Raw genomic sequence first — 23,739 nt, 5'->3', positions numbered from 1 at the left:
TTGAAAGATTGTAAGAGAAGGGAAGCAGAACCTGGAAACAGATCCCTGTTGTGATTATTGCCATGGTAATGTTTCTGTCAAAGTCTACTTGTAGCTCTTGGAAAAATATAACTAAACATGAGGCAAAGAGCCTCAAACCAAGGTAACAAAATGATTCTGAAATTTATAAGATTAGCAAGTGTAAAAAAACCCATCTTCTTCTGTCACTGAAGTGTCTTGTATGATTGCAACTTACTCTGTCTCTAACCAAGGATTTTCTTAAGATGGACTTTGTAACAGTTCTTAGAAACCCTACATTGTAGAAGCAGGCCATTAGGTCCATCAAGTCCACACTGATACTCTGAAGAGCATCCCATCAGATCCACCCCACTACCATATCCCTGTAACCCTATATTTCCCAACACTGATTCACCTAGATTGCACATCCCTGGACATTGGGTATATTTGCCATGCTAAATAGCCCATAATCTGCACATCTCTGGACTGTGGCAAGAAACCGGAGCATCTGGAGGAAACACGCACAGACATGGGGAGAATGTGCAAATTCAACAGTTGCCCAAGGGTAGAATTGAACCCAGGTGCTAACCCCTGAGCCACCGTGCCACCCCTATTATGTCAGAATATGACTAACAATTTCTCACTGGCTATATGCTTAGCTTCACTGACCTAGCTTCATTGGCTCTCTTGATATCTATTGAATCTGCTCAAGTTCAAAAGCCTTCTTGTTGAAAAATGCCAGGTGATAGTGATTCCTTGTTTGTGGGGACCATTGCAGTCAGTACTTGACATTTAACGACACTTTCAGCTCTTCCTAACAGCTTCATTTATCACCAGCAATAAATAAATGGACTAGCAATGCTGTCACAATGTTGTCAAAACTAAAACATCAATATGGTAAAGATATTCTTTTGAAATACCAAACTATTAACTGATATTTTAAGTCATCTGGGACGTACAAAATATGAAATTGGAAATCTGCACGGAATTGAATGACATTTCGGGAGCACTCGATATAAATTTTGCATGTAGTAATCAGTACTGAAAACTGGAAGCTACTGATACAGTTAGAGTTTTGTGGAAAGTATTATTGTGCATGAGGAACAACTGTAGTTCCTTTACAGGCTGCTGGGCAAAGCCAACACAATCTCAATGTTTAGATGTTTTCTTAAGTTGGATTGAGGTACAGGAACCAAACTGGATAGAGTTATTGATCAACATATGATTGGTAAAATACAGTTTATAAATAAAATATATTTCTAATTACTTAGTTAAAAATTCTACAAAGTCTTACACCAAAGCATATAGTGGTAAATCAGTGTATTTCAGCCAATTAGCTAGCATGCTTGTCTTCAAAATTAATTTCATCTCCGTAATAACATCACAAAGATTAGATTCATGGTATCACAAGCCAAAAGTTTGAAGTTTTGGATCTGGTTCTATGTTGTCACAAACAGAAACTCAGAAATTCATCCTTAGCTACCAAAGCTTCAACAGGTTGAAGAAGACAACCTGTAGCAAAGTGAATGAGAGGTAAAATGTTCTCTCTCCTGGGGGTTTGGTAGTGGGGGGGTGAAATTCTTTTGTGGCCTCCACACTGCCTCTGTCCCTCCCTGACCTAACAACCATTTTGTGGGGGGATGTACAATGCCTAGACTAGTCCTCCCTTGCCCCTGTAAGGTATTTATGGATATCTAGTGATCACTTAATGGTCTTTTCCAACAAGCTTCAATTCTCAGGCTCGCTGGAAGAATTCGACAGTAACAGAGATGCCTGAAAAGTGATCTTGCTTTGGCCTCAGTTAGGAAGAGGGAGGTACTTCCATCCGTGACCTCTTCAATATTGCATTTCCCACCTACCATCCCCATCTCTATTCAATACTCTCCACCCTCCCTCTTGCCTAACATCTGGGCCTCACATCCCCTGCCAACCCTGAGACCACCATACTTAACTGATTCTGGACTCCAGCACTTAATCCACCGCAACCTCTGCTGCTGAGACTAGTCAGACTGGCTGGAACTTCATATTGACTGAGGGCTAGAAGTACCACCTCCTCCTTGAAATGTCAAATAGCTGTGGGATAATCAGATTCAACTGGTATGAGTTTCCCCCTTGACTCTTTGGGTACCAAGGAATTCCACCATCTACAGATAGCACTGGCTGCTATCATGAAAGGTTACAGATAAAATGTAAACTCACTTTTTTGCAGTATTAATCTGATCTGTTGCACTTCTGCGGTATTTTCTGCTAAAATTCCGAATACCGTTAACTAAATTATGGCACTTAATTGTAAAGCAACTACATGATAACGAGTATGGTCTTTATGCTATCCTTTCAAGGGAGATTTTGTGAAAGATGAAAAAAATTGCATGGACTAATTCCTCCTTTTCTTGTCTAAGAGTTTCTTCTCCAACTGAACATCTTCATTGCAGGCGTTGAAATTGAAAAGTGACAATCCTGTGCCTCATGCTATACTCTTTGGATTTTGAACAGGAGTAGTTGTAGTTTACAGCAAGAATGTAATGTGTTGTTTGAAACTGGAAATGCATTCAAGATCAAAATAAAAGTTAGATCCAACTGAAATAGAAAAAAAAAAACTGTACTACTCAACTGAAGTCTTCCAATGCAGATCGGTGGCAATGATAGTAATACATTCCAATATTTGGGAAAGATTTTCTGTATATTGTGTAGCATTATCAATGTAGTTTATAAAAATATGTTTCACATTCACTACACAAATATACTGGGAAATTATCTGCCAGAAAAATAGCAGAGGCCTGTGTCAGAACATCCTTAGAGGGACTAGAACAGAAAGTTATCACTCCAGCCTGAAACTTGAATTTCCACTTATTTTTCCAATTGGCCTGTCTAACTTGTACACTGTACGTTAAGAGTACAACAAATGCAGAAGAATTTATATTATGCACTACAAATTTAAAGGTGAATTTACAATGGTGTTCCAACTAACACAGCATACATTCAATGATAAAATGCACAAAGGTCAGTGACAAGACTGGGTGCTATACCATGACCGTTTGCAAAGCACAGCAAAATATACTGTTTTCATGATAACTGGAGGTTAGGTTAAGAAGGACAAGATATAATTCAAACAATACCTATTGCGAGTGTACAAATAAACCAAGTACTTAGAATGGAGAAGTGTAAAATTCATTTAGTGACTTCTACTCTCAGCCCATAGAAAGCAAATTGTAACAATATGTCCTGCCAGTGAAATTTGAACTTCACCAATACATTCATGTAATACAAAGGTACCTGAGATCTCTGACAATAAGACTTACCCTTATGTTGCCATAATCCATCTCCCAACACCAATATCATGGATCCTTTAAAATCCATAACCCTCCTAAGGCAGATATCTTTTGTATAAAGCTCACATAACACTGAGTTGATATAACAGTTGAAAAAGTTCTGTAATTATTTCAGACAAGAAATTGTGTACAGTGCAAAGGGAGAGAGAACTACAGTGAAATAAAAGATAGGTGTTCATTTGTAATTGGAAATATTTACAATAATGAGTTTTCTTTATAAGTTCTCTCATTAATAACAATCATTCTTTTTTCCTCTCAACTGCAATCTCCATGTCCACCTCAGCTATCAGTGGACATGCATATTGCTGTTGGTAGGGCTAATGATCAGTGCACATGTATATTGCTGCTGGCAGGGCTAATGTCTGTATGGTCTGAAGTTAACAATGTACAGACACTTTCCAATTATAATATGAAAATGTGTTGATTTTTCTCTCAATGTCAATTTGGAACGTTTTTATTTTTGTTTGTGTGTCAATAGTCATATTTAACATTTCTCAGTACAAGCGTAGATGATCAATTTTATGGGGGCATTATTAATTTCAAAGTTTCATACAATTGTTTTTATGTTTTCCACATTATTGATATTATCACTGTATCTCTTGTATGAAGTATAGAAGGTCTCCAGCTGACATGACTGCTGTATCATTTACCAAAAACAGTTGACATTTAATGGCATTGCACAGTGATAATGTGGATGAAATACAACTAAATTAATGTTTACTTTCATTTATATCCTGCAGAGCATCTCTTAAAAACAATGAAAATATTAAAAATGACACATTACAGTCAACACAGGAGGGAACAATAAGATGTGTGATACTAGTGCACATTTACTCTTTTCATGTGTTGTACAAAAAAGAAACTGAAAAGCACAATGCCTCCATCCTCTTAACAGCATTTAACATTTAAAATAGAAAAGATGTAGATTTTCAATATGTCAAGGCTGCACATTCAACCTACCAAAAGCTAATTCAATGCATTATTGATAGCAATTTGCGTGAAATTAGAAATCAATGAAAACAATGCTGCAACTAAGTGTAAGTGTAAGCAAAAGCATACAACCACCTGTGCAATATATAAAAAAGTACTGTTGGGGAGGCTATACAAGAAAGCATGAAGACAATTTAGTTAAACGAAATTACAGATTAACCAAGACCTGCATTGCATGCAGTCAGAAATGTTTCTAATCCAGATGCCATTAAAATTTATAGCAACATCCACATCATATAATCAAATCTTGCAATTTCCCTACTAATGCATTTAGATTGAAATGTTCAACAAATACGTGGGCTTTCTAAAAAAGTACTTAAGGGTGAAGTATTACAGCAAATAAGTATGAAATCATATACAGCAAAAATTGAGAGAACAATTAGCATGATTATGAGTGACTCCTCTCCATTGTCACCTGAATTTAAACCCCTGAGCTTAACTGTAAATATGTACAGTCAAAATGGTGACGTTGAGAATCTTCAACATACAGTCTTCAATTCCTTTCACTCCACAGCTTTGGTTTCATTCCTTTCAAATGAAGTATTTCTATTAAGAGTTGTTCATTCTGCTTTGATCCAGGTCTACTTGCAATATATTTTAAAATGAGTAGCTCTGGTCAAACCTATGATGGACATATACACATTCTGCAGCTAATGCTGCCTTTTTCTGCCATGTTGAATAGGTCAATGTACCAAGTCGTATGTAAAGTTGTTTTTCTCACAAATCACACAATTAACTTTTTCTGGAGTTACTGACGTCAGAACATAGTCCTCTCTTATCTCTGAGCACTATGTTTCTGTTCTTATATAATCGTTTGTTAAAGTGACCATTGTCAGACTACCAACAATATTGATACGCTTTTTCTACACAATTGTGCCGCATTACCCTTCCATGGAATTGTAAATTGTGCTTTATCAAACTGTTATTAGTGCCACCTATCACCCGCAATTATTGTTTCTTGCCATCTGAAGTAAATTTAAATATGCCGTCCGGTAAGAAAATAAAGTGGCTTATCATCACTGCTGCTGGCTGTCTGGAACTCATCACGCAGCCGGAACTGCCATTCATCTTCCAACTCCAGGCGTACAATAGTTTGACGTAACGAACTTCGGTCTTGACAAATCATGCAAAGTGTGGCACCTTTAATTGCAAAGCAAGTGATACTAACTTAGGATTTCACCAAAAGAGAGATTTTTCAAAGTTTATCTTCTAGATTAGTTAAATTCACTAAAGCTGAAGTGTTCCCCCTTACCCTACATAATAAGAGCTAGATGTCTGCTGCTTCTAATAATTGCATTCTGTCAGCCATTTGAAGACATTTTTAACCACAGTGCAGTCATATTTTAGGGAGCCGAATAGTAATGGACATAATAAATCCCATTGGTTAATTGTACACTTTAGGCAGCAGCTGAAGTGAAATGATGCTCTCTCCCAGCAAGAAATGGACTAAGATTCAAGACAGAGAAGATAATGTCTTACAGCTTGAAGAGGTTAGACCATGGAGGACAAATCGCATGATACTCCTCAGGGAGGAGCATGGAACATCTAGACAGAAACCAACAGCAGGCTTTCCACATTCAAAATATTCTATTCAGAAGTAAATAACCTTTCAGTATTCATCAAAATTTGGAAGTAAAATTCCTCATGGCAAAATTGTTACTTTGCACTCGATAGGTTAGATGAACCTGTGAACCCTGTCAATTTCATTGGAAGATTATCTGGTAAGGGGTGATCTAAGTATTGTTTCCACAGAATGCTGCCTCTGAACATTCTGAATGAGAACTAAGAGTAACTCATCAATTAAAGGCAAACAAATGTAAACATCAAACAATCTCCTTTCCTGGCCATCCTTTATTTGCTAAATCAGAAAATGTATATAAAAAAAAAACTGACGTTCCATTACCTTTAAGAAATGTGAATTTCTTGAGAAAATCGGCAACAACGAATGAGTCACAGAGGTAGAGTAGAAGTCCACTGAACAAAACTTCCTCAAATTTTATGTTAACTGAGTGAGGTCGTGAACTTACATAACACACAGAAATCTATGAATTGGAAAGAACAGAAATGTTAATCACAGAAGTGCTGTGTGTTAAAGGAATATCTGTTTCTTTCTTATTACACACAATCACAAATAATAAACAGCACACTACCAGGTCATTGAATCCAACCATTCCAAGCTGGTTTTAATCATTTTTATCCTTTCCTTTAGCCTCTGTCTTCATTTAATTCTATCAGCAGAACCTTCTTTACTCCTTCATGTTTGTTTAGCCACCTCCTTATATACATGGGTACTATTCGATCTCTTTTTGTCTGAAAAGACTCCTCAATTCCCTATTTAATTTCTTAGTGACTGTCTTATATTGATGACAATCCTCACAATCTGGAAACAATCTTTGGACAGGATTTTGACGCCCCACTGAGGTTGGGTATGATGGGATATGGACCCAGAAAATGCTGGTGGTGGACAATGTACTGTTTTCCCAACACTTCCCTTTTTGAGGGAAAAAAGGTTACATTAATTGCTAATGACCTACAGAGCCCCTCAACTGATAAATCAGTACTCCAGTACTGCTTCATGTTGACTGCCAGTTGGAAGAAGCAAGGAGGGTGGAAAGGTCACAGAATATTTTCTAGGTGGGGACTTCAATATTCATTACCAACAGTGGCTTGGTAGCACCACTATTAACAGAGCTAACCGAGTTCTGAAGGAGATAGCTGCTAAAAGGTTCCTGTGGCTGTTGATGAGGCAACCAACAAGAGGTAATAATCTACTCAATGCCATCTTCTCCAATCTACCTGTCTTAGATGTATCGGTATGTGACAGTATTGGAAGCTGTGACCAGTTCACAGTCTTAGCAGAGATGAAGTTCTGTCTTCAAATTCAGGGTACCCTCCATTATGTTGTATGGCACCACCACGTGCTAAATGAACTAAATTTCAAAGATATCTAGCTATTCAAGTCTGGAAATATAGACCATCAACAGTAACAGAATTGCATTTAGTTACAATCTGTAACCTCATGGCCTGGCATATCTCCTACTCTATCATTACAATCAGATGCAGTATCAACCTTAGTTCAATGAAGAGCAAAGGACGATATGCCAGGAGCAGCACTGCGCGTACTTAAAAATGAATTGTCAGTCAACTTGGCAGAGTTCTCACATAGATCCACATATTTATCAAACAGTAGACAGATGTTGGCCTGGCCAGTAGTGCCACATTCTGTTAAATCATTGTTAAAATGGCAGTCAAAAGTCATCAACTGTGATTTTCTATGTTGCTGTCACAAATGGAAGCAGACCATCTGCCTGAATTAGGGCAGTAACCTGAAGCTGAACATCAGCAGACTGGGATATAACAACTCCAGGCAGACCCACAAGCCTTCCTTGGTTGCAGCCAAAGTCACCTTGTTTGGACAATTCTTCCACTCAACATTCATGGACTGGTTGCTTTTCCAGCTTTTAATTACATTTTATAATGGTGGTGAGAGGGCAACTTTTATGGTGAAGCTCAGTTAATTGCAGCCAGCTACTTCTCTGAAGCTGGAAGGACTCTGAATGGCCCTCAAGCTTCAAGAACTTGCCTGCCATCCTTAATCTATTAGGGAACCTATTTCCAAGGAGAATGTTTCCATGCCAATGGAAAAGGTGGTCCAAGTAAAGTCTAAGTAGTAGCAATTCTTCACTCAACAAGGCTGGATTCCAAAAGCGAAAACTCTACGCTCTGTATCTGTCTTATTAAAACCTTTAATAATTTTATAGACGTCTATTCAGTCACTCTAAAGCCTCTTTCAAAGGTCAAAGGACCCAAGTTAGTCAGCTTTTCCTCTTGGTATAAGCTTGTAGTAGTGGTACCATCCTGTAAATATTTTTGCATCTCTCCAGTTTCTTTTCATAATTCCTCTATAACCTCTTAGCGATCTGGTAACCAGAATTATACACAATACTACAGGTATGGTCTGAATGAGATCTGATACAACTTTAGCATAACTTCTCTACTGGTCAATTCTATTCCACCAGAAATAACCTCTAGTGCTTGGTTTAAGCCAAACTATTTAATTGAGCTATCTTTACACCAACTTCCTTAAGTTAGAGTCTCTTAAGATACTAAATATTCCACTGTAAAACAGATTTAATGCTTGTGTTTGCAGCAACACTGCTGTAATGCTGGAGAGTGGAGAGTAAGTATTGAAGTTAGGTGCAATTGGAAAGCAGCTAAACAGTGGTTTGAAAATGTATATTAATAAGTTATACAAGCAAGTGATCAAATGATTTGTTCAAAAAAAGTAGGAGAAACTTGTCTGCTTCCCTTTACAGTATTTCAGTATTGCTGAAAAAAGGCATACTTTGTCAAAGCTTTTCATTTTGCACTCATCAGGAGAATTCGTGAGAATACCAATAAAAGGGAAGACCACCATCCTATACTGTATGAAGGGAGAATACTGATTGGCTGACTAGTGGACCCTTGATTAGTAGAGGCGTTTTCATGGAAAATGCAGCAGTTAGTGATGATAGACTGTTAACTGCAGGCTTTGCCTAGATTTCAAATCTGACGGATTAACTTGATTCATCAGGGCACTGACAGGGAACCAGCAAATGGCTGTGATATATTTTGTTGAGTTGAAACGGGCACAGTGTGTTCATATGTTCTTTTTATTTATGAGTAACAAGGCCCCATGAATTAACAAGGTAACTTCAAGTATAAGCAGGTGCACCACACAGCAAGTCCAACTGACAATCCTAAATCAACTGTCAGCCTAATTCTTTGCTCATTCAGGATTCTACAGCAAAATAATTAATTATTTGTCAAATTGCAGAGTCACATCTAATGTTGATCACTATGTTGTGAGTTTTGCAGGCGCAGACTGGTTGGGTATAGTCAGTACCTTGCCAGCTGCAAACAGCCAAAGAACTATGCTGTTTGATATGATCTGCCAGTCTTTCGGAAATATGGTCGACATACATAGCATCACATTGGCACTGAAATTCATATACCACACCACTTATTTGTGTGTTGGCCAGAATGTCGTTTTAGCTTGATGGCTGCATCCTGATAACGATAAATATTCATATTGCTATTGCACAGCAGCAGTGCGAAACAGCTTGCTTCACCTGTTCCTCAAACTTTGATATACCTTATCTGAAGTAGTCTGGGCACTTTTCAGGACCAAAAGCGATCAATTTAAAGTGCTCCATGAGTTTACATGATATACAGCAAGAGATGATCTGATCTGGGCTGCCATTATCATGCAGGATGCCTCTGCAGGATACCCTATTTAAGCATAAGGTTTGCATGATGAACAAATGCCTCGGACAATATTTATGAGGTTGCTAAATAGACCAATACTATTATGCATGGAACTGTAGGAATCCCAATGTGTATATTGACAAGTAAAGGGAGTTTCAAAGTAGACATTGCTAGATAACCCCCTGCCCAATTTCTCAACTAGGACATCAAAGAAAGGTAGTTCATTTGACTTTTCCAACACATGAAGCAAGCTGTTTCATACTACAACTACGCAGTAGTGAATGGTGTTCACCACTAATAGGATGTGGCTATCAAGTAAGAAGGATTGCTGCCTATCACACAAATGTGATATACGAGTTTCGGTACGGCTGTGATGTAGGCCATAACCCTGAAGATTGGTGGATCATACGTAACAGTATTTCCCTTTGGATGTTCACAACAAGCAAGGTTCCTGACTATACCCAACCAGTTTGCATGTGAAGGACATTATTCAATAACAGACGAGACTTTGCAATGGATAATATTTGGATAACTCATATTTGCATAATTTCATTCAGAAGTTACATGATAATCAATTTAGTCCTGTCAATTGGGTTTGTAGTGTACAGCACTTGTGTGTACTGAAAGCTATCTTTATTAATACACAGGGTTCTATTCTTTACAGACAGAAAGAACATGGGTATACAATGTGCCTGTTTAACCCAACAAACTAGATGACAGACATTTGCTGGTTCATTTCCCTGGGCAATGAACTGACCAATCAAAGTCAACCTGCCTGGTTTAAAGTCTAAAAAGGCCTGGAAGTTAACAGTCAAACTTTTGTATTCTCCAAGGCAATACTTCTACCACTTGCCAATTTATAAGCACTCTCCTCTAATTATTAAGTATTAATATTGGCTTTCCCTTTTATTGGTATTCTTGAGACTTGTTTTGATGCATGTTAAGATGAACTGCTTTGACAAAAAGTGTCTTTTTTCAGCAAAGCTCAAGTTCTGTACCATTAAAAGACCATTAAACTTGGTTTAATTAATTAATGTTAATACTATTTATTAGGTTGATGTTATTAAATAATTAAATCTTCAATATCTAGGAATTAACTTGTTAATGCAATGCTAAGCTATTTGATAATGATGACCAGATTGATCAACTGTATGAGATTTAGAATCCCTACAGTGTGGAAACAGGCCCTTCGGCCCAACAAGTCCACACCAAACCTCAGTGTATCCCACCCAGACCCATCCCCCTATAACCCACCTAAGCTACACATCCCTGAACACTATGGGCAATTTAGCATGGCCAATCCACCTAACCTGCACATCTTTAGACTGTGGGAGGAAACCGGAGCACCCGGAGGAAACCCACGCAGACACGGGGAGAATGTGCAAACTCCACACAGACAGACACCCGAGGCTAGAATCGAACCTGGGTCCCTGGTGCTGTGAGGCAGCAGTGCTAACCACTGTGCCACCGTGCCGTGTTCTGTCTCTTGCCTTTAATGACAAAAACTACACCTATGAATACATATGTAAAATATATATGGTGGAATGTGCTTCTCACATTCAGGCTTATTGCATGGTTAACACCAGTTTATGGCAGTAATATATTTAAGCAAACGCTCACCTCAGGACCCAGATTCATGTAGCAATCAATAGCTAACACAGGGTTGTTGCTGTTGTGTACAGCTTTAGGAAAGAGTTTGTAACTGGCATGTTGTAGAAACTTTTCCAGGAGAAACTGGGCTGGAGCAGCTAGCATTGTGCTTTCACTATCTGGAGCACAGACATACTGAGAGGCAGAAATCATATTGAGGCTTTCAGATACCTGTCACACGAAGAAAAGATAGCTGTTAGGAAGGAAACTTAATTGCTTCTAGGTCACTAGTGATTAGTCCAACATTCTGCGATTGTTTCTTCCTTCATATATTACAGCACAATGCAACCTTTGGAATCTAACTACTTAATCCTTACACAAATAAATAAATCAGTAAAATATGTAGAGATTTTAAAAGCAATAAACAATTATTTCTAATGGCAAACTGGGAAAACATGGAAACAGTTCATTAACTGATAATGCAGCATTTGGGTTTTAAAAGTTTATACAACTAATTAGAATCATCCATACATTACAATAAGTATTCTCAGGGACCTTGATAAAAGGTTTGGCTGAAGTGTAAGTTTTACTGCATGGCTAATGAAAACTCAGAATATGTGCACCTTTCAGACTTACCTTTAAATTTATTCAGCTATTGTTGAGGAAAAAGACGGAAGATTTAAATGGCTTCATTATTCTTCACTGTAGCCTGAACCTTGCATTGGCTTTGTTAGTACAAAGAGACCCAAGGAATTAGAATCACATTACTTAAAAGGCTCCAGCTCCGACTGTAAGGGAACAGTCATTTAAAGAGAATTGCCTCCTAATGGGGGAGGATAACACAAAATCTTCTCTGACTGATAGGAAAATTGAAATTAAATTGTTAGCTAGAATTTCAAGTCAAGAGAGGAAAGTAGTGATGCAAAATGAAAATGGCAGTGAAACAAATAAGAATGTGTAAAATGGATTTAAGTAGAAATGGCAATACCTAGTAAATGGTCATGACCTCTCTGCATTGAGAGATTTCTGCTGTTTGCATTTAGCAAGCGGAGGTAACTTTTCTGGATGATTGGTCATTAGATATGTCAAAGTTTGCAGAATAGTTAGGATCTGATCTCCCTTTTTTTATGCATTAACCTGAGGAGATTTGTATAAATTTATATTCACGAACAACAAAGTGGGGAATGCTCAAATCCAAATAACATCCTTATAGCTGAAAGGAAGTAAGAAGATATTCAAACATCATTGGATTCAATTCTAGGTTCCACTGATGGATCAAAATGCACTAGCTAACCCACTCCATCTCACTGTGCTCTGTATAGAAAAATAAATCCAACAGCTCTAAAAATATAACACTGTTCATAACCTTGTGCCAATACTTGAGCTCTTTTTGGAGTTTATGAATAACAAGGAAACAACTGTGGACTCCCAGCCTTACCCACTGCTACTCTTGAGAAGTATTACAATAAGCCAAAAGTAACAAGCCTTCTCTAGTTTCTAGGAAGAATTCAAATATGGTAGAAGGGAAATGTGCAGAGAATGTTTAATAACAGCTAGTTGTTAGTAATAACTAGTAATAGATTATTGGAGTTCTTTCTTTTCACAATGATTATCGATGATAATAATTATAAGATCTCAGCAAACAGAATCAAAACCTTGTCTGAATTATGTTTTGGTCAACCCAATATGGTTTATAGTGAAAATTGATCAACATACAAAATTACTCAGAACTCCATTAGGTTGCTGATGGATAATGAGAGGTGTCATATGGATGTCTCTTATAGAAATGGGAAAATGGTGCTGGGTCAGGGAATTCAATCGTAAAAATTATAAAGTTTCAGATTACCTTTAATCTCCCATTCATCGTTAAAACAACAACTTGCACTTATATTGTACACCATTTAAGTAGTTAGACATCCTAAGGGGCTTGATTACAATGGAACAAAATAAAAACCAAAAGAACTGCAGATGCTGTAAATCAGGAAGAAAAACAGAAGTTGCTGGAAAAGCTCAGCAGGTCTGGCAGCATCTGTGGAGACAAATTTGCCTTTCACACATTTTCAACATTTCCTTCAACTTTTGATGACATTTACTGGCTGTTCACTTTAACTTCGTGCAAGAGTATCAAAGTCAAGTTTAACATATTTGTGTTGAGCATCAAGCCCTTGTTCATAAAATTTACTATCAGAGGCTACTACTTACCATAATCTTGGGTTTGATGACAAAATCTTTATGCCCTCCAACCTGGATGTATTTCTTCATGAGACTAAAGTGATTAAATCGACAAATAAGTAAACCACTGCTGTTTGCCCGTAGGTTGAAGTCAATGTCTTCACAGGTATACCTGTTAGAAACAAAGAAGCCATTTACAGTGAAAGTCTCTTTGTACAAGGATACAAGTTGAGCTACAGAGTTCTGAATAATCAATCCCCTTCTCCAAGGGAATTAGAATTTCAAATACCAGGATGGCAAACTTATTTTATTTATTTCTACTCTGACTGCCTGTGGCATTCTTTTCTTCCTTTACAGGATGTCTTCATTGCTGGGTAGGCCAGTGTTTACTGCCCATCCTAATTGCTTGAGAGGTGGTGATGAGCCACTTTTTTGACTGCTGCAGCACTGGAGCGTTAGATACACCCACAGCGCTGTCAGAAAGGGCATTCCAGGAATTTTCCCGAACCACAGTGAAGGAACATTTATATAGTTCCAAGATAGGATGGTTTTTGGCTTTGAGGGAACTTGTAGTGGTGGTGTTCCCACACATCCGAAGAAGCATTCTGAAAAAGGTTCACTGAACCCAAAATGTTAACTGTGCTTTCTCTCCACAGGTGCTGAGTTTTCACAGCAATTGATATTTTTAGTTCCATACATTTGTGGCTCTGTCCTTACTGGTGGAGGTTTACTTTGGTTTGGAAAGTGCTCAGTTGGAGGTGCCTTGGTGAGTTACTGCAGTGAATTCATAGATGGCAAACAGTGCTGTCTCTGTGCATTGGTGATCGAAGGAGAGAATGTAGAAAGTGTTGATTGGTATGCCAATCAAGCAGGCTACTTTGTGCTAGGCATCTTCAGCTACTGAAGCCAAATCCATCCAAACAAATGGAGAGTATGCCATTACTTTCCTGATTTGTGTTAGTAGGTGGTGGACAGGAACTGAAGGAGACTAGGAGCTGAGTTACTTGCCACAGAATTCCTAGCTGTAGTATTGTGCTAGTCCAGCTCTGGTTAATGATAGCCCCCCAGAATATTGATAGTAGATGGTTCAGCTGTGGCAATGCTTTTGAACATCCAGGGATGATAGCTAGATTTTCTCTTGTTGGAGATAATCATTAGAGTCATAGAAGTCTGCAGCACAGAAAAAAGCCTTTTGGCCCATCAAGTCTGTGCTGGTGAAAAACAACCACTTAACTGGTCTAATCACATTTTCTAACAATTGACACATAGCCTGTATGCTTCGGTATCAAAAGTATCTATCCCATTTACAGGCAGTGAAGTCCAGATTCTTACCGCTTTCTGGTTGAAAAAGTGTTTCCTCACATTTCGTCTTACATCACATTTTACCTTAATGCTATGCCCACTAGTCATTGATCCCTCCATCAAGGGGAAACATTTATTCTTGTCTATGTCCCTCATAATTTTATACATCTCAATCATGCTGTCCCTCAGTCTCCTCTGCTCAAGGGAAAATAACCTCAGTCTATCCAATTTCTCCTCATAACTAAAACTCTCCAATCCATATCTTAGGAAGGATATATTGGCCCTGGAAGGAGTACAACATAAGTTTACAAGAGCAATACCTGGACTTAAACGAGAGAGATTATACAAATTAGGCTTTTTTCTCTAGAATTTAGAAGATCTGATCGAAGGTTTCAAGGTATTAACAGGAAAACAAAGGGTTTCCATTAGTTGGGGATTCTAGAACTACGGGCTCAGTCTCAGAATTAGGGCCAGACCATTCAGGAGAGACGTTAGGGAACACTTCTATACGCACAGGGTGGTGAGTGTTTGCAACTCTCTTCTACAAATGTTTGTGTATGCAGGATCAGTGTTATTTTTAAATCTGAGATAGATAAGTTTTGTTAAGCAGAAGTATTAAGGGATAAGAGCCAAGGCAGGTATATGGAGTTAGGCCACAGATCAGCCATGATCTCAGTAAATGGTGGAACAGGCTCAAGGGTCCATTCCTTCCTGTGTTCCTTAATCTCCTGTGCACACTCCCTGGTGCAAGCATAGACCTCCAATAATGTGGATTCCACAAGTGCATTCATTACTCTAGCTGTAGTCAAACCAATTTTTTTTTATCATAAACATAAGTATTCCATATGTCTTCTTAACTGCTTTATCTACTTGGCCTTAAGAGATCAGAGTAGATGCACACCAAGGTCCCTCTCATTATTTCCCAGGGTCCCTTGCCTTTTTTTGTCCAGTCCAAGTGCATCACTTATCTGGAGTAAATTCCATTTGCCACTGATCAGCCCATCTATGTCCTCCTATAATCTAAAGCTATCCTCCTCATTATTTACCACCCCACCAATTTTTATATCATCTGAAAACTTACTGATCAACTCTCCTACATTCAAGTCTAAATCATTTTTATATATATATATATACATATCAAAAACAGCAATGGCCCCATTGATCCCTGCATAACCCCACTGAACACAGGCTTGCATTCACCAAACATCCTTCAAGCATCACCCTCTGCTTACTACCATTCAGTCATTCTGGATCCAATTAGCCAAATTTGCTTGGATCCCATGGACTCTTCCCTTCGCTATGTGTCTCCCATGCAGGACCGAATCAAAAACCATGCTGAAGTCCAAGTAGATGACAACAAATGCATTGCCCTTGTCCACACACCTGGTCACCTCTTTGAAAATTTCAATCAAGTTGGTCAGACAGAACGTTCTATTAACAAAACCGTGCTGACTGTTCTTGATTAAGTCCTGCCTGTCCAAGTGCAGATTAATTCTATCCCTCAGAATTGCTTTCAATAGTTTCCCCAGCACTGAGGTTAGACTGATTGGCCTGTAGTTTCCTGGTTTAACCCATGCAGTCTTCTTGATTAACACTGGCACCTCTCCTATGGTCAGAGAAGAATTGAGAATTATTGACAAAGTCCTTGCCACTTCCTCTCTTGCCTCACTCAAAAGCCTGGAATACATTTCATCTGGCCCGTGAGACATACCTACTTTTAAGTCTGACAGACCACTCAGAATCTCCTATCTATGCTAATTTCTTTAATCATATCAAGTCTTTCTCCTTGATGTCTATACCCATATCAACCCTCTCACTGGTGAAAACCGACACAAAATATTCATTTAGAACTCTATCAATGTCCTCCGGTTCCATGCACAAATTATCAGTGTAGTCCTTCATGGGTTCTACTTTTTCCCTAGTTCTCCTTTTACCTTTAATAACTTAAGACTTTCCTTTATTTTACCTGCCATTATCCTTTCATGCTCCCAATTTGCTCTCCTAATTTCCCTTTTTAAGTTCCCCTTTGCACATTCTATAGTCCACTAGGGATTCTGCTGTTTTGAGTCCTGGATAGCTGGCATAAGCCTCCTTCTTTCACTTTATCCAATCTTGAACATCCCTCAATATCCAGGGTTCGCTAGATTTGTTGGTCCCACCCTTTCTGCTTTGGGACATGTTGACCCTGTACTCTCCCTATTTCCTTTTTAAATGCATACCTCTGTTCTAACACAAATTCACCTCCACGTATCTGCTCCCAATTCACTCTGGTGAAATCATATCTGGCCTTATTAAAATTGGCCTTCCCAGTGAAAGAAGAGACTCAATCTAAGGATTATGTCTTTTGGGAATTTGTGAGCTCAGTCATTAGTGGTCATAAGAACATAAGAAATAGAAGTATGTGTAGGTCATTCAGCCCTTGAACCTAGCCTACAAGTATGTAATATCATGGTTGTTCTACTCCAGGGCTTGACTTCTCTTTTGTGTCAGCTTATCAGAACAACTCTCGATATTTCAAAAATCTACCTACCTCTTTACCAAATACTTTAGAGATGGACACTGAAGACTGTCACCCAATGTCCATACCACCCTCATTACTTCCTCCAAGTAATATTCAACATGGAGGAGTACTGATTCATTAGCTGAGATAGGGGCGGTATGTGGTAATCAGCAAGAGGTTTCTTTGCTCATATTTGACCTGATGCCATGAGACCACATGGATCCCACTCAATATTCCTTCTAATTGTATCCTATTGTGTCTCTATCTGAGGTGGGATGGTGATGGACATTGTATGTAGGTATCATTCCATTAGTATGACTATGTCAGACTGTTACTTGACTAGTCTGTGGCATAACTCTCCCAATTTTGTCACTAGTTTCCAAACGTTAGGGGGAGTTTGCAGAGTCAACAGGCTGGGTTTGGTCATCATCAATTCCAGTTCCTACCCTGATGCTGAATGGTCTGTCCAATTTTATTCCTTTTCTTAGACATTGTAGAGGACTAATACAAACGAAAAAGTTACTTGGCCACTCCTGTCAGCAATTAAGAGTCAACCATATTGCTTCGCGTCTTGAGTCACATACAGACAAGCTGAGGCAAGGAAGGCAGATGCCCTTCCCTTGAAGAAGGTAAGTGAATCATTAGTGATGTAATAAGAACTCATGTTGCCAGAGCACTGGCTTGGGCATCTGAATTACTAGTCTAATGATATTACCACTATGCCCCTGGCTCCCATATTGATACTATGTATGACTCTGTTTGACTTTTCTAAGACTGTAAGAGAAGCAAATGTTTGAATAAAGATTTTCAAAAGATGTTTTCTTACTTTGTCAGTTTCAGGAGCATTTGAAGGTATTGACAGACTTTTCAATCCTGTACATAATGACTACTGCAACAGTACATATGGAGGAATCATCAGGCCATGGAAGGAATATTGGGTGGTGTAGGGAGTATGAAGGAAAGGATCTCAAGAGGCCATGAGGATATGAGGGAGGACAATGAGGGTTATCTACCATGAGGAAGACTGGGATGATTTTTCAGCAAAGCAAGGGAGGTCTACTAACCAATCCACTTTGTCCCCACGTACTTTGGTGCTCAGGACTGAAACAATTGCTTTCAGTATCTATTGGAGTCCTTTTGTAAATAAACAGATCAGGTTCTGATGATGTCTGCTGAACTACTATTTTAACTAGAAGCTTGATGAGGAAAATCATTATGAAAAACTTAGCAAAGGCTTTTGCCACCATCCCAAAACTTCATCCCACAACGTAGAGAAGTGACAGGAATGCCTTTTGTCAGTCTTTGTCACTGATCTCTTGCCACTTAAAAATTCACTCACGGCAAACGGGTAACTGGCTGGAGGCAGGCAGATTAAACCTGGGACTTAAAATAAGTTATGCTCCCAGTTCAGGAAAGTTTGCTGCTCATTTCCATCCTTGCCAACATAATTCTTGACAAAGTCAAATTCAGACCAAAAGCAAGAGTTAGAATAAAATCTGCTCTTGAATGAACCTGTCTCCGCAGCCTCAGAATGTGATAGTTACAGGACAAAAATTTTGTAAGAATTTTTTTAGGCCCAATTACTACAGTTACTTAAATGCTTTACACAAATTATAGTCCGGAGTCACTGGAGAACAAATGTGATCAATTCTGTAGTTCTTTCGTGAGATGGCTGCCAAACTCAAAGCCTCACCACTTCCTTCCATCAAACACATCTCAAAGCAATTATCAACTATGTAATTTGAAACAATTAACTGAATTAAGATGTACACTGACAAGACTTAGAAGTCCAATGCCAAACCTCATCTACACAAGTCACAAACTATAATGGCTGTTCATTGTACCTTGATAACACAAAAACACTAATCTCATAACCAATTTTATTTTTTGTTGCTCTCTCAATTTTTGTATTTTGCTTGGAAAGATGATTTATTGTAAAACTAACCTCGTTTGAACCTTAGCTTCAACAGAAATTGATTTAAAAAAATATAAACATTCGATAAAATTCCACAAGTTCATTGAAACTTACCTGTTTAGATCATACTGTACATTCTGTGTCAGATCAACATTCAACAGTATAAAGTCATGTATGTGACAACGAGAGAATGGCATCCTCAGTTTGCTAGCATTTAGCTTGCTGTTCCATTTTTGAATTCCACAGAGTGCATAATGAGTAATCTTTGGTGTGGCCTCAATGTGCAGCATTACAGTCTTCAAGGAAACATTCTTTGTGGAAACTGTGGGTTCCTTTGTTTCACTGTTTAAAAAAATACAGTTGGTCAAAAACTTGTACACAGTCATTTCATTTCGCATGTCAACTTTCCTAACACCACAGCAGTTTATAACAATAAAATCACCTAAGCTTCACCTGATTGCTGTCTATGAAAACTTAGTATTCTGAAAATGGCTGCAGCATTTGTCTATATAATAATGACTGCATTTCAAAATAATTCAGGTTTAAATTTGATTTAGATGTTTCAGAGAGAAGCAAGAAGGTGCTTATATGTAAATCCTCTAATTGTTTTTGGACTCTATGTGTGGGATTTAATGCCCTCTTTAGAGGTGAGCTTGGAGGTGAGAGAATTTAATCAGATCAGAGGGTGTTGAATGGGGACCTCACCACCATCCTACCTTTGCCCTGCTTAAGCCAGGGCTGGATGCCCTGCAGATGGCCTTCCTGTCCCATCCACCAATTAACGTCTGCAAGGGCATTCATTTTCACCATCCTACAATGACTGACACTCAACCAGTGATGGGCGGGATAGTCTCCACGAGGGAATCCAAAAAAGCATATCGTCAAGTTTACTTATGGGTTCACAGATTTATGCTTCACAATGGTCCTGTGAAACATCCTAAGATGTTTTACTGAGATCACGATATAAATACAATTAATTAGTTATTTTTATTTAGTTATGCAATGCTTAACCTAGACATGTTTGATGTGGATATCCAAAATGGAAAGCATTTGAACCCCTGAAGCTCAGGTGGGTTTGGAAGGCTGGGAGGTACTTGGTGGAGCAGTATTTACAAAGCTGAACCATCACCTAGATGTTTGATCTGTCTAGGACTTCCTGGGTGATTATTCAGCTATGTAAATCATTTCTCTTCCAAATCTCTGACCCAAATTAAATCTCAGAAACCGCTGTACAGTATCCTGGGGAGGTGGAGAATCACCCATTGGAAGTTTTAACTTCCTGGGCAATTCCCACAGAGTCAGCACACAACTTGGAGAAGGGTCCAAATGTGTAACTTTGTAGACATGTCCAGTTTCCAAATATCCAGAGATCAGAAAATGAAGGCCTATATTCAGCTTTAGATTCTCTACAGATTTTGCAGACACTTTGTTACAAACCACTGTCAGCAGTGTTTAGACAGCATTAAACTAACACCGTGCCTCACACCAAAAGCATATGCTCATTCATAGAAGGATACATATCCGAACTGTTTTCGCTTGACAGCTGTTGACTTCTTTATCATGCATTTCAAAAGTTTGCAATCATTCCTTTCGTTTTGCTTTATTCCGAATCTTAACTGGTGCAGGTCAAGAGGAAATAAAAATTCCAGCAAGGAAAAAGGAATAATCACAGTAGAATGTCCCTCCTGTGTATTCTAATGCTCTCTATCACTTCAGCTTGAGAAACAAGAACCCTGCAAGTAAAGAAGCAATTCTTTAAATAAAAATATTCTGCCATTAATATAGTGTTTTATTTGTCTTTCCTACCTGTCTGATTCTGATATATTATGAACATTCCAAAGGACACAAGAGTCATCTATGACGAGTATAAATGGCCACACACACTGTCGTTTGACCCCCATCTCTTCTTGGCGGTTTCGTTCTAATTCCAAATTGTGATATGAAAGTTCTTTGATTAGAAAGTGGGCAGCACCTAAAGAGGTTAGAAGTTAAACAATGAATTAGACAATTTGCTAATCCAATGTCCTGGATATTTGCAGAGAAAGTACGTTTAAGATTGCTACTGGTTCAAACCATTACATTACGTGAAATATAAGTAATGATTAGCCATCATTTAAAAATTGTAGCTGTATTCTTCTCTCATTTCAAAGTCATAGAATATGTTTACTGTTAAGTCATCTGCATTTGATTAATGTTTCTCTTCGACATAAAAAAGGGCACTGCCTTTATTTAACTGGGGGTGGGAGAAGAGGAGAAATAGGACAGGGTTCAATTAGTACAAATCTTAGGCAAGTGGACTTTCATGTTTATCTCCCAAAAGAACCATTTTAAGCTTCAGTTGGAATAAGACATTTTTGGGACTGAACTGGCAGCCAGCCTGGAGGTAGGTATGGCCAGAAATAAGCCCTGCATCCAGTATAGCCAATCAGGCTCATAAACAACCTAACTTTTCAGTTGCTTTACGCTTTCCCACACCAAAATGGACCAATTTAGGTGCAGAAACGACCATGGTAGCCTGACTGCTAAATCTATTTCTTATCAAAGATTTTAAAAAGATAGAGGGAGAATGTCTATGACCTGAAATTCCCTTTCTTTCACTTACCTGCCATCACAGGCTGTTGCTCCGTTCAAGCTGGATGGATTTTGATAGGTCCTCCAGCTTTGAGAGCTCACCCATCATTGTTAATAGAATGGAAACCTGTTAAATCACAGGAACACTCCTACGTAAGTTCCAATGTGACTGCCTCATCCCAGCCTTACCCAACCCCTCCAGGGGTGGATTCAGGACCCAGAAACAGTTCTGAACTTGGTTTTGCATCCCTGGAGGAAAATGCCAGTTCTTGGAGTGAGATTAAGTTTCCCTCAACTTGTGCTCCAATACTGGTTTGGTCCTGAAACATTTTACAAAGTCCTCCTTCCTGACCTAACAGACAAACCATCCCAGTGTGTCTTCACAGAGTTGGCTGTGGAATTCAAAGACTCAATCTCACTAATTCCTGTGGTCTTATCTTTGGACGTCTATTTTCCATTACTTAGTTTGCCTCATGCCTTCTGGAATGGTCCAAGCTAAACTCCATAATTTCTTGAAATTGTGCAGTTAGGAAAATATCAAAAGCACAAATGATCTATGGAGATGGTCCCAACATCACAACAAAATACAATGCTGCATGCAAATTGAAACCAATCATGAAAAAGTAAATAATTTTCAGGGTCCGCCCAGAGCACTTAGATGGGGGAGCTTTACTGGGTGGGAGGCAATAATTCAGTTTCTCTAAGGCGAGTTGAAGTGTGCTATTAAATTCTGAACACTTTTCAAGTTACTTTATTGAATGCTCACTAATGGTCCAGCCCAGTGGAATTACATTCACCAGCGCAATCCTGTTAGCCAAAAACTGGGAAACCAATGTGTTTACCCAATTACACATATATATGAGGAACGTGCCTGGTTGACTTCTTCCTCCAAATTCCAGTGAGTACACAATTTTTAAGTTGCTTGGTTCCTTGAAAACCACGGTGTTTCTTTATAAAAACACTTAGTGTTAGGAGTGAGCCTCTCCATGATAATCATGGGAAGTCTCGGACATAATCAGCCTGGCTTGTTGCTGTTAAACACTTGCAGTTTTAGGGATGAAGCCTGACCAATCCAACAAGCCTGCCCAAGCAAGGCAGTCACACTGGCCAATGCTAACAAGCCTGACTGGGACAGGCAAGCAGGACTGAACTCAAAATGGGCTGAATTCTAAAAGTAATCTTTGGTGGTTGTGTCCTTGTCCCCGCTTTTGGTGAAAAGCTGAGAGATGTGTATGTTCTCCTAGTTGTGACACAAGGTCAGTCACCTGATGGTGCATGAACCACGGTGTTTTAGACTCCTTTTATGTGTTAAGAATGAATTCTGGAAAATGTGTGAGAGGCAGTACCACTGTTGGGCTAGTTGTGCTGTACTGGTACTAATGAGGTGACAGAAAATGGTTGCATGAAGCATCTAATAGGAATATCTGGCATCAAAACTCTGACAAAACTCTTCAGTGGCAACCTTACATTCATAGAAGCATGAAGGACTAAATTGGCAATGATACATACCCTGGGCGAGTTCACCAAATCACTCATCATCTGGCAGCTCTGGGGCTAGGCTCTCTTAAGCCATTCTTGGATAACTTCATCAGTTCGGATGGCCTCTTGTTGCCATCCATAGAGAGAGAAAAATAATGTCTACTTTCCCAGAAAGCCTTTTGGAGTACCTCTAGGGAAGCATCGCTACAGTGTAGCACCATTTTTTCCTCCAGTCTCTGCCACCTCCAGGCATGGGTGGGGTGATGAGCAGAGGTTGAGTGATGCTCCTGGCCTGCAGAGAATGAAGGGCTGTCTGGACAACTCCTAAATATGGTGCCCAGACGTCAGAGCTCAGTAGGGCCTGGCAACCTTCAGAGCTTCCTGTCCACAAAATTTAGTATTTTACCTCAGCGTGCATATGTAATGAGCTCAGAAATGCATAATCTTGCAAGAAAACACAATTTGCTCAAAGCGGAAGTTCCTCCCAAGTTTACAACGGCCCTGCACTCAGTCTCAAAAAAGAGAATTCCACCCGGTAAACTCTCTTCTAACACAGAACAGCAAGGAGACTTTGCTATTATCAGTAAACAAACCAAAAAGTAGAAGAGATTCATATAGTTTTCACTAGGAGAAAGCTTTTAAAGGAG

The 23,739-nt window shown here is 38.9% G+C and overlaps 1 protein-coding gene across 6 annotated transcripts in view; it reads right to left on the bottom strand.

Moving 5' to 3' along the window:
- Positions 1-511: 511 nt before the first annotated feature.
- The window catches only part of greb1l (GREB1 like retinoic acid receptor coactivator), a 326,285-nt gene continuing 303,057 nt past the window's right edge, over positions 512-23,739 (bottom strand). For 5 of the 6 annotated variants that reach the window (XM_048595857.1, XM_048595861.1, XM_048595858.1 and 2 more), the window contains 6 exons: positions 20,849-21,014; positions 19,157-19,384; positions 13,356-13,497; positions 11,184-11,384; positions 6,220-6,358; positions 512-5,456 (listed from right to left, as the gene is read on the bottom strand). In XM_048595857.1, the coding sequence (XP_048451814.1) occupies positions 5,293-5,456; positions 6,220-6,358; positions 11,184-11,384; positions 13,356-13,497; positions 19,157-19,384; positions 20,849-21,014 (1,040 nt within the window). In that variant the 3' untranslated portion in view covers positions 512-5,292. Of the gene's footprint in view, positions 5,457-6,219; positions 6,359-11,183; positions 11,385-13,355; positions 13,498-19,156; positions 19,385-19,632; positions 20,776-20,848; positions 21,015-23,739 lie in introns of those variants that run through there. The other variant, XM_048595862.1, reaches the window with a different exon arrangement.

This window comes from Rhincodon typus, chromosome 4 (assembly GCF_021869965.1).
Source record: "Rhincodon typus isolate 14 chromosome 4, sRhiTyp1.1, whole genome shotgun sequence".
Lineage (NCBI taxonomy): Eukaryota > Metazoa > Chordata > Chondrichthyes > Orectolobiformes > Rhincodontidae > Rhincodon > Rhincodon typus.
Note: the sequence above shows the minus strand (reverse complement) of the source record. Positions and strands in the feature narration are given on the sequence as shown.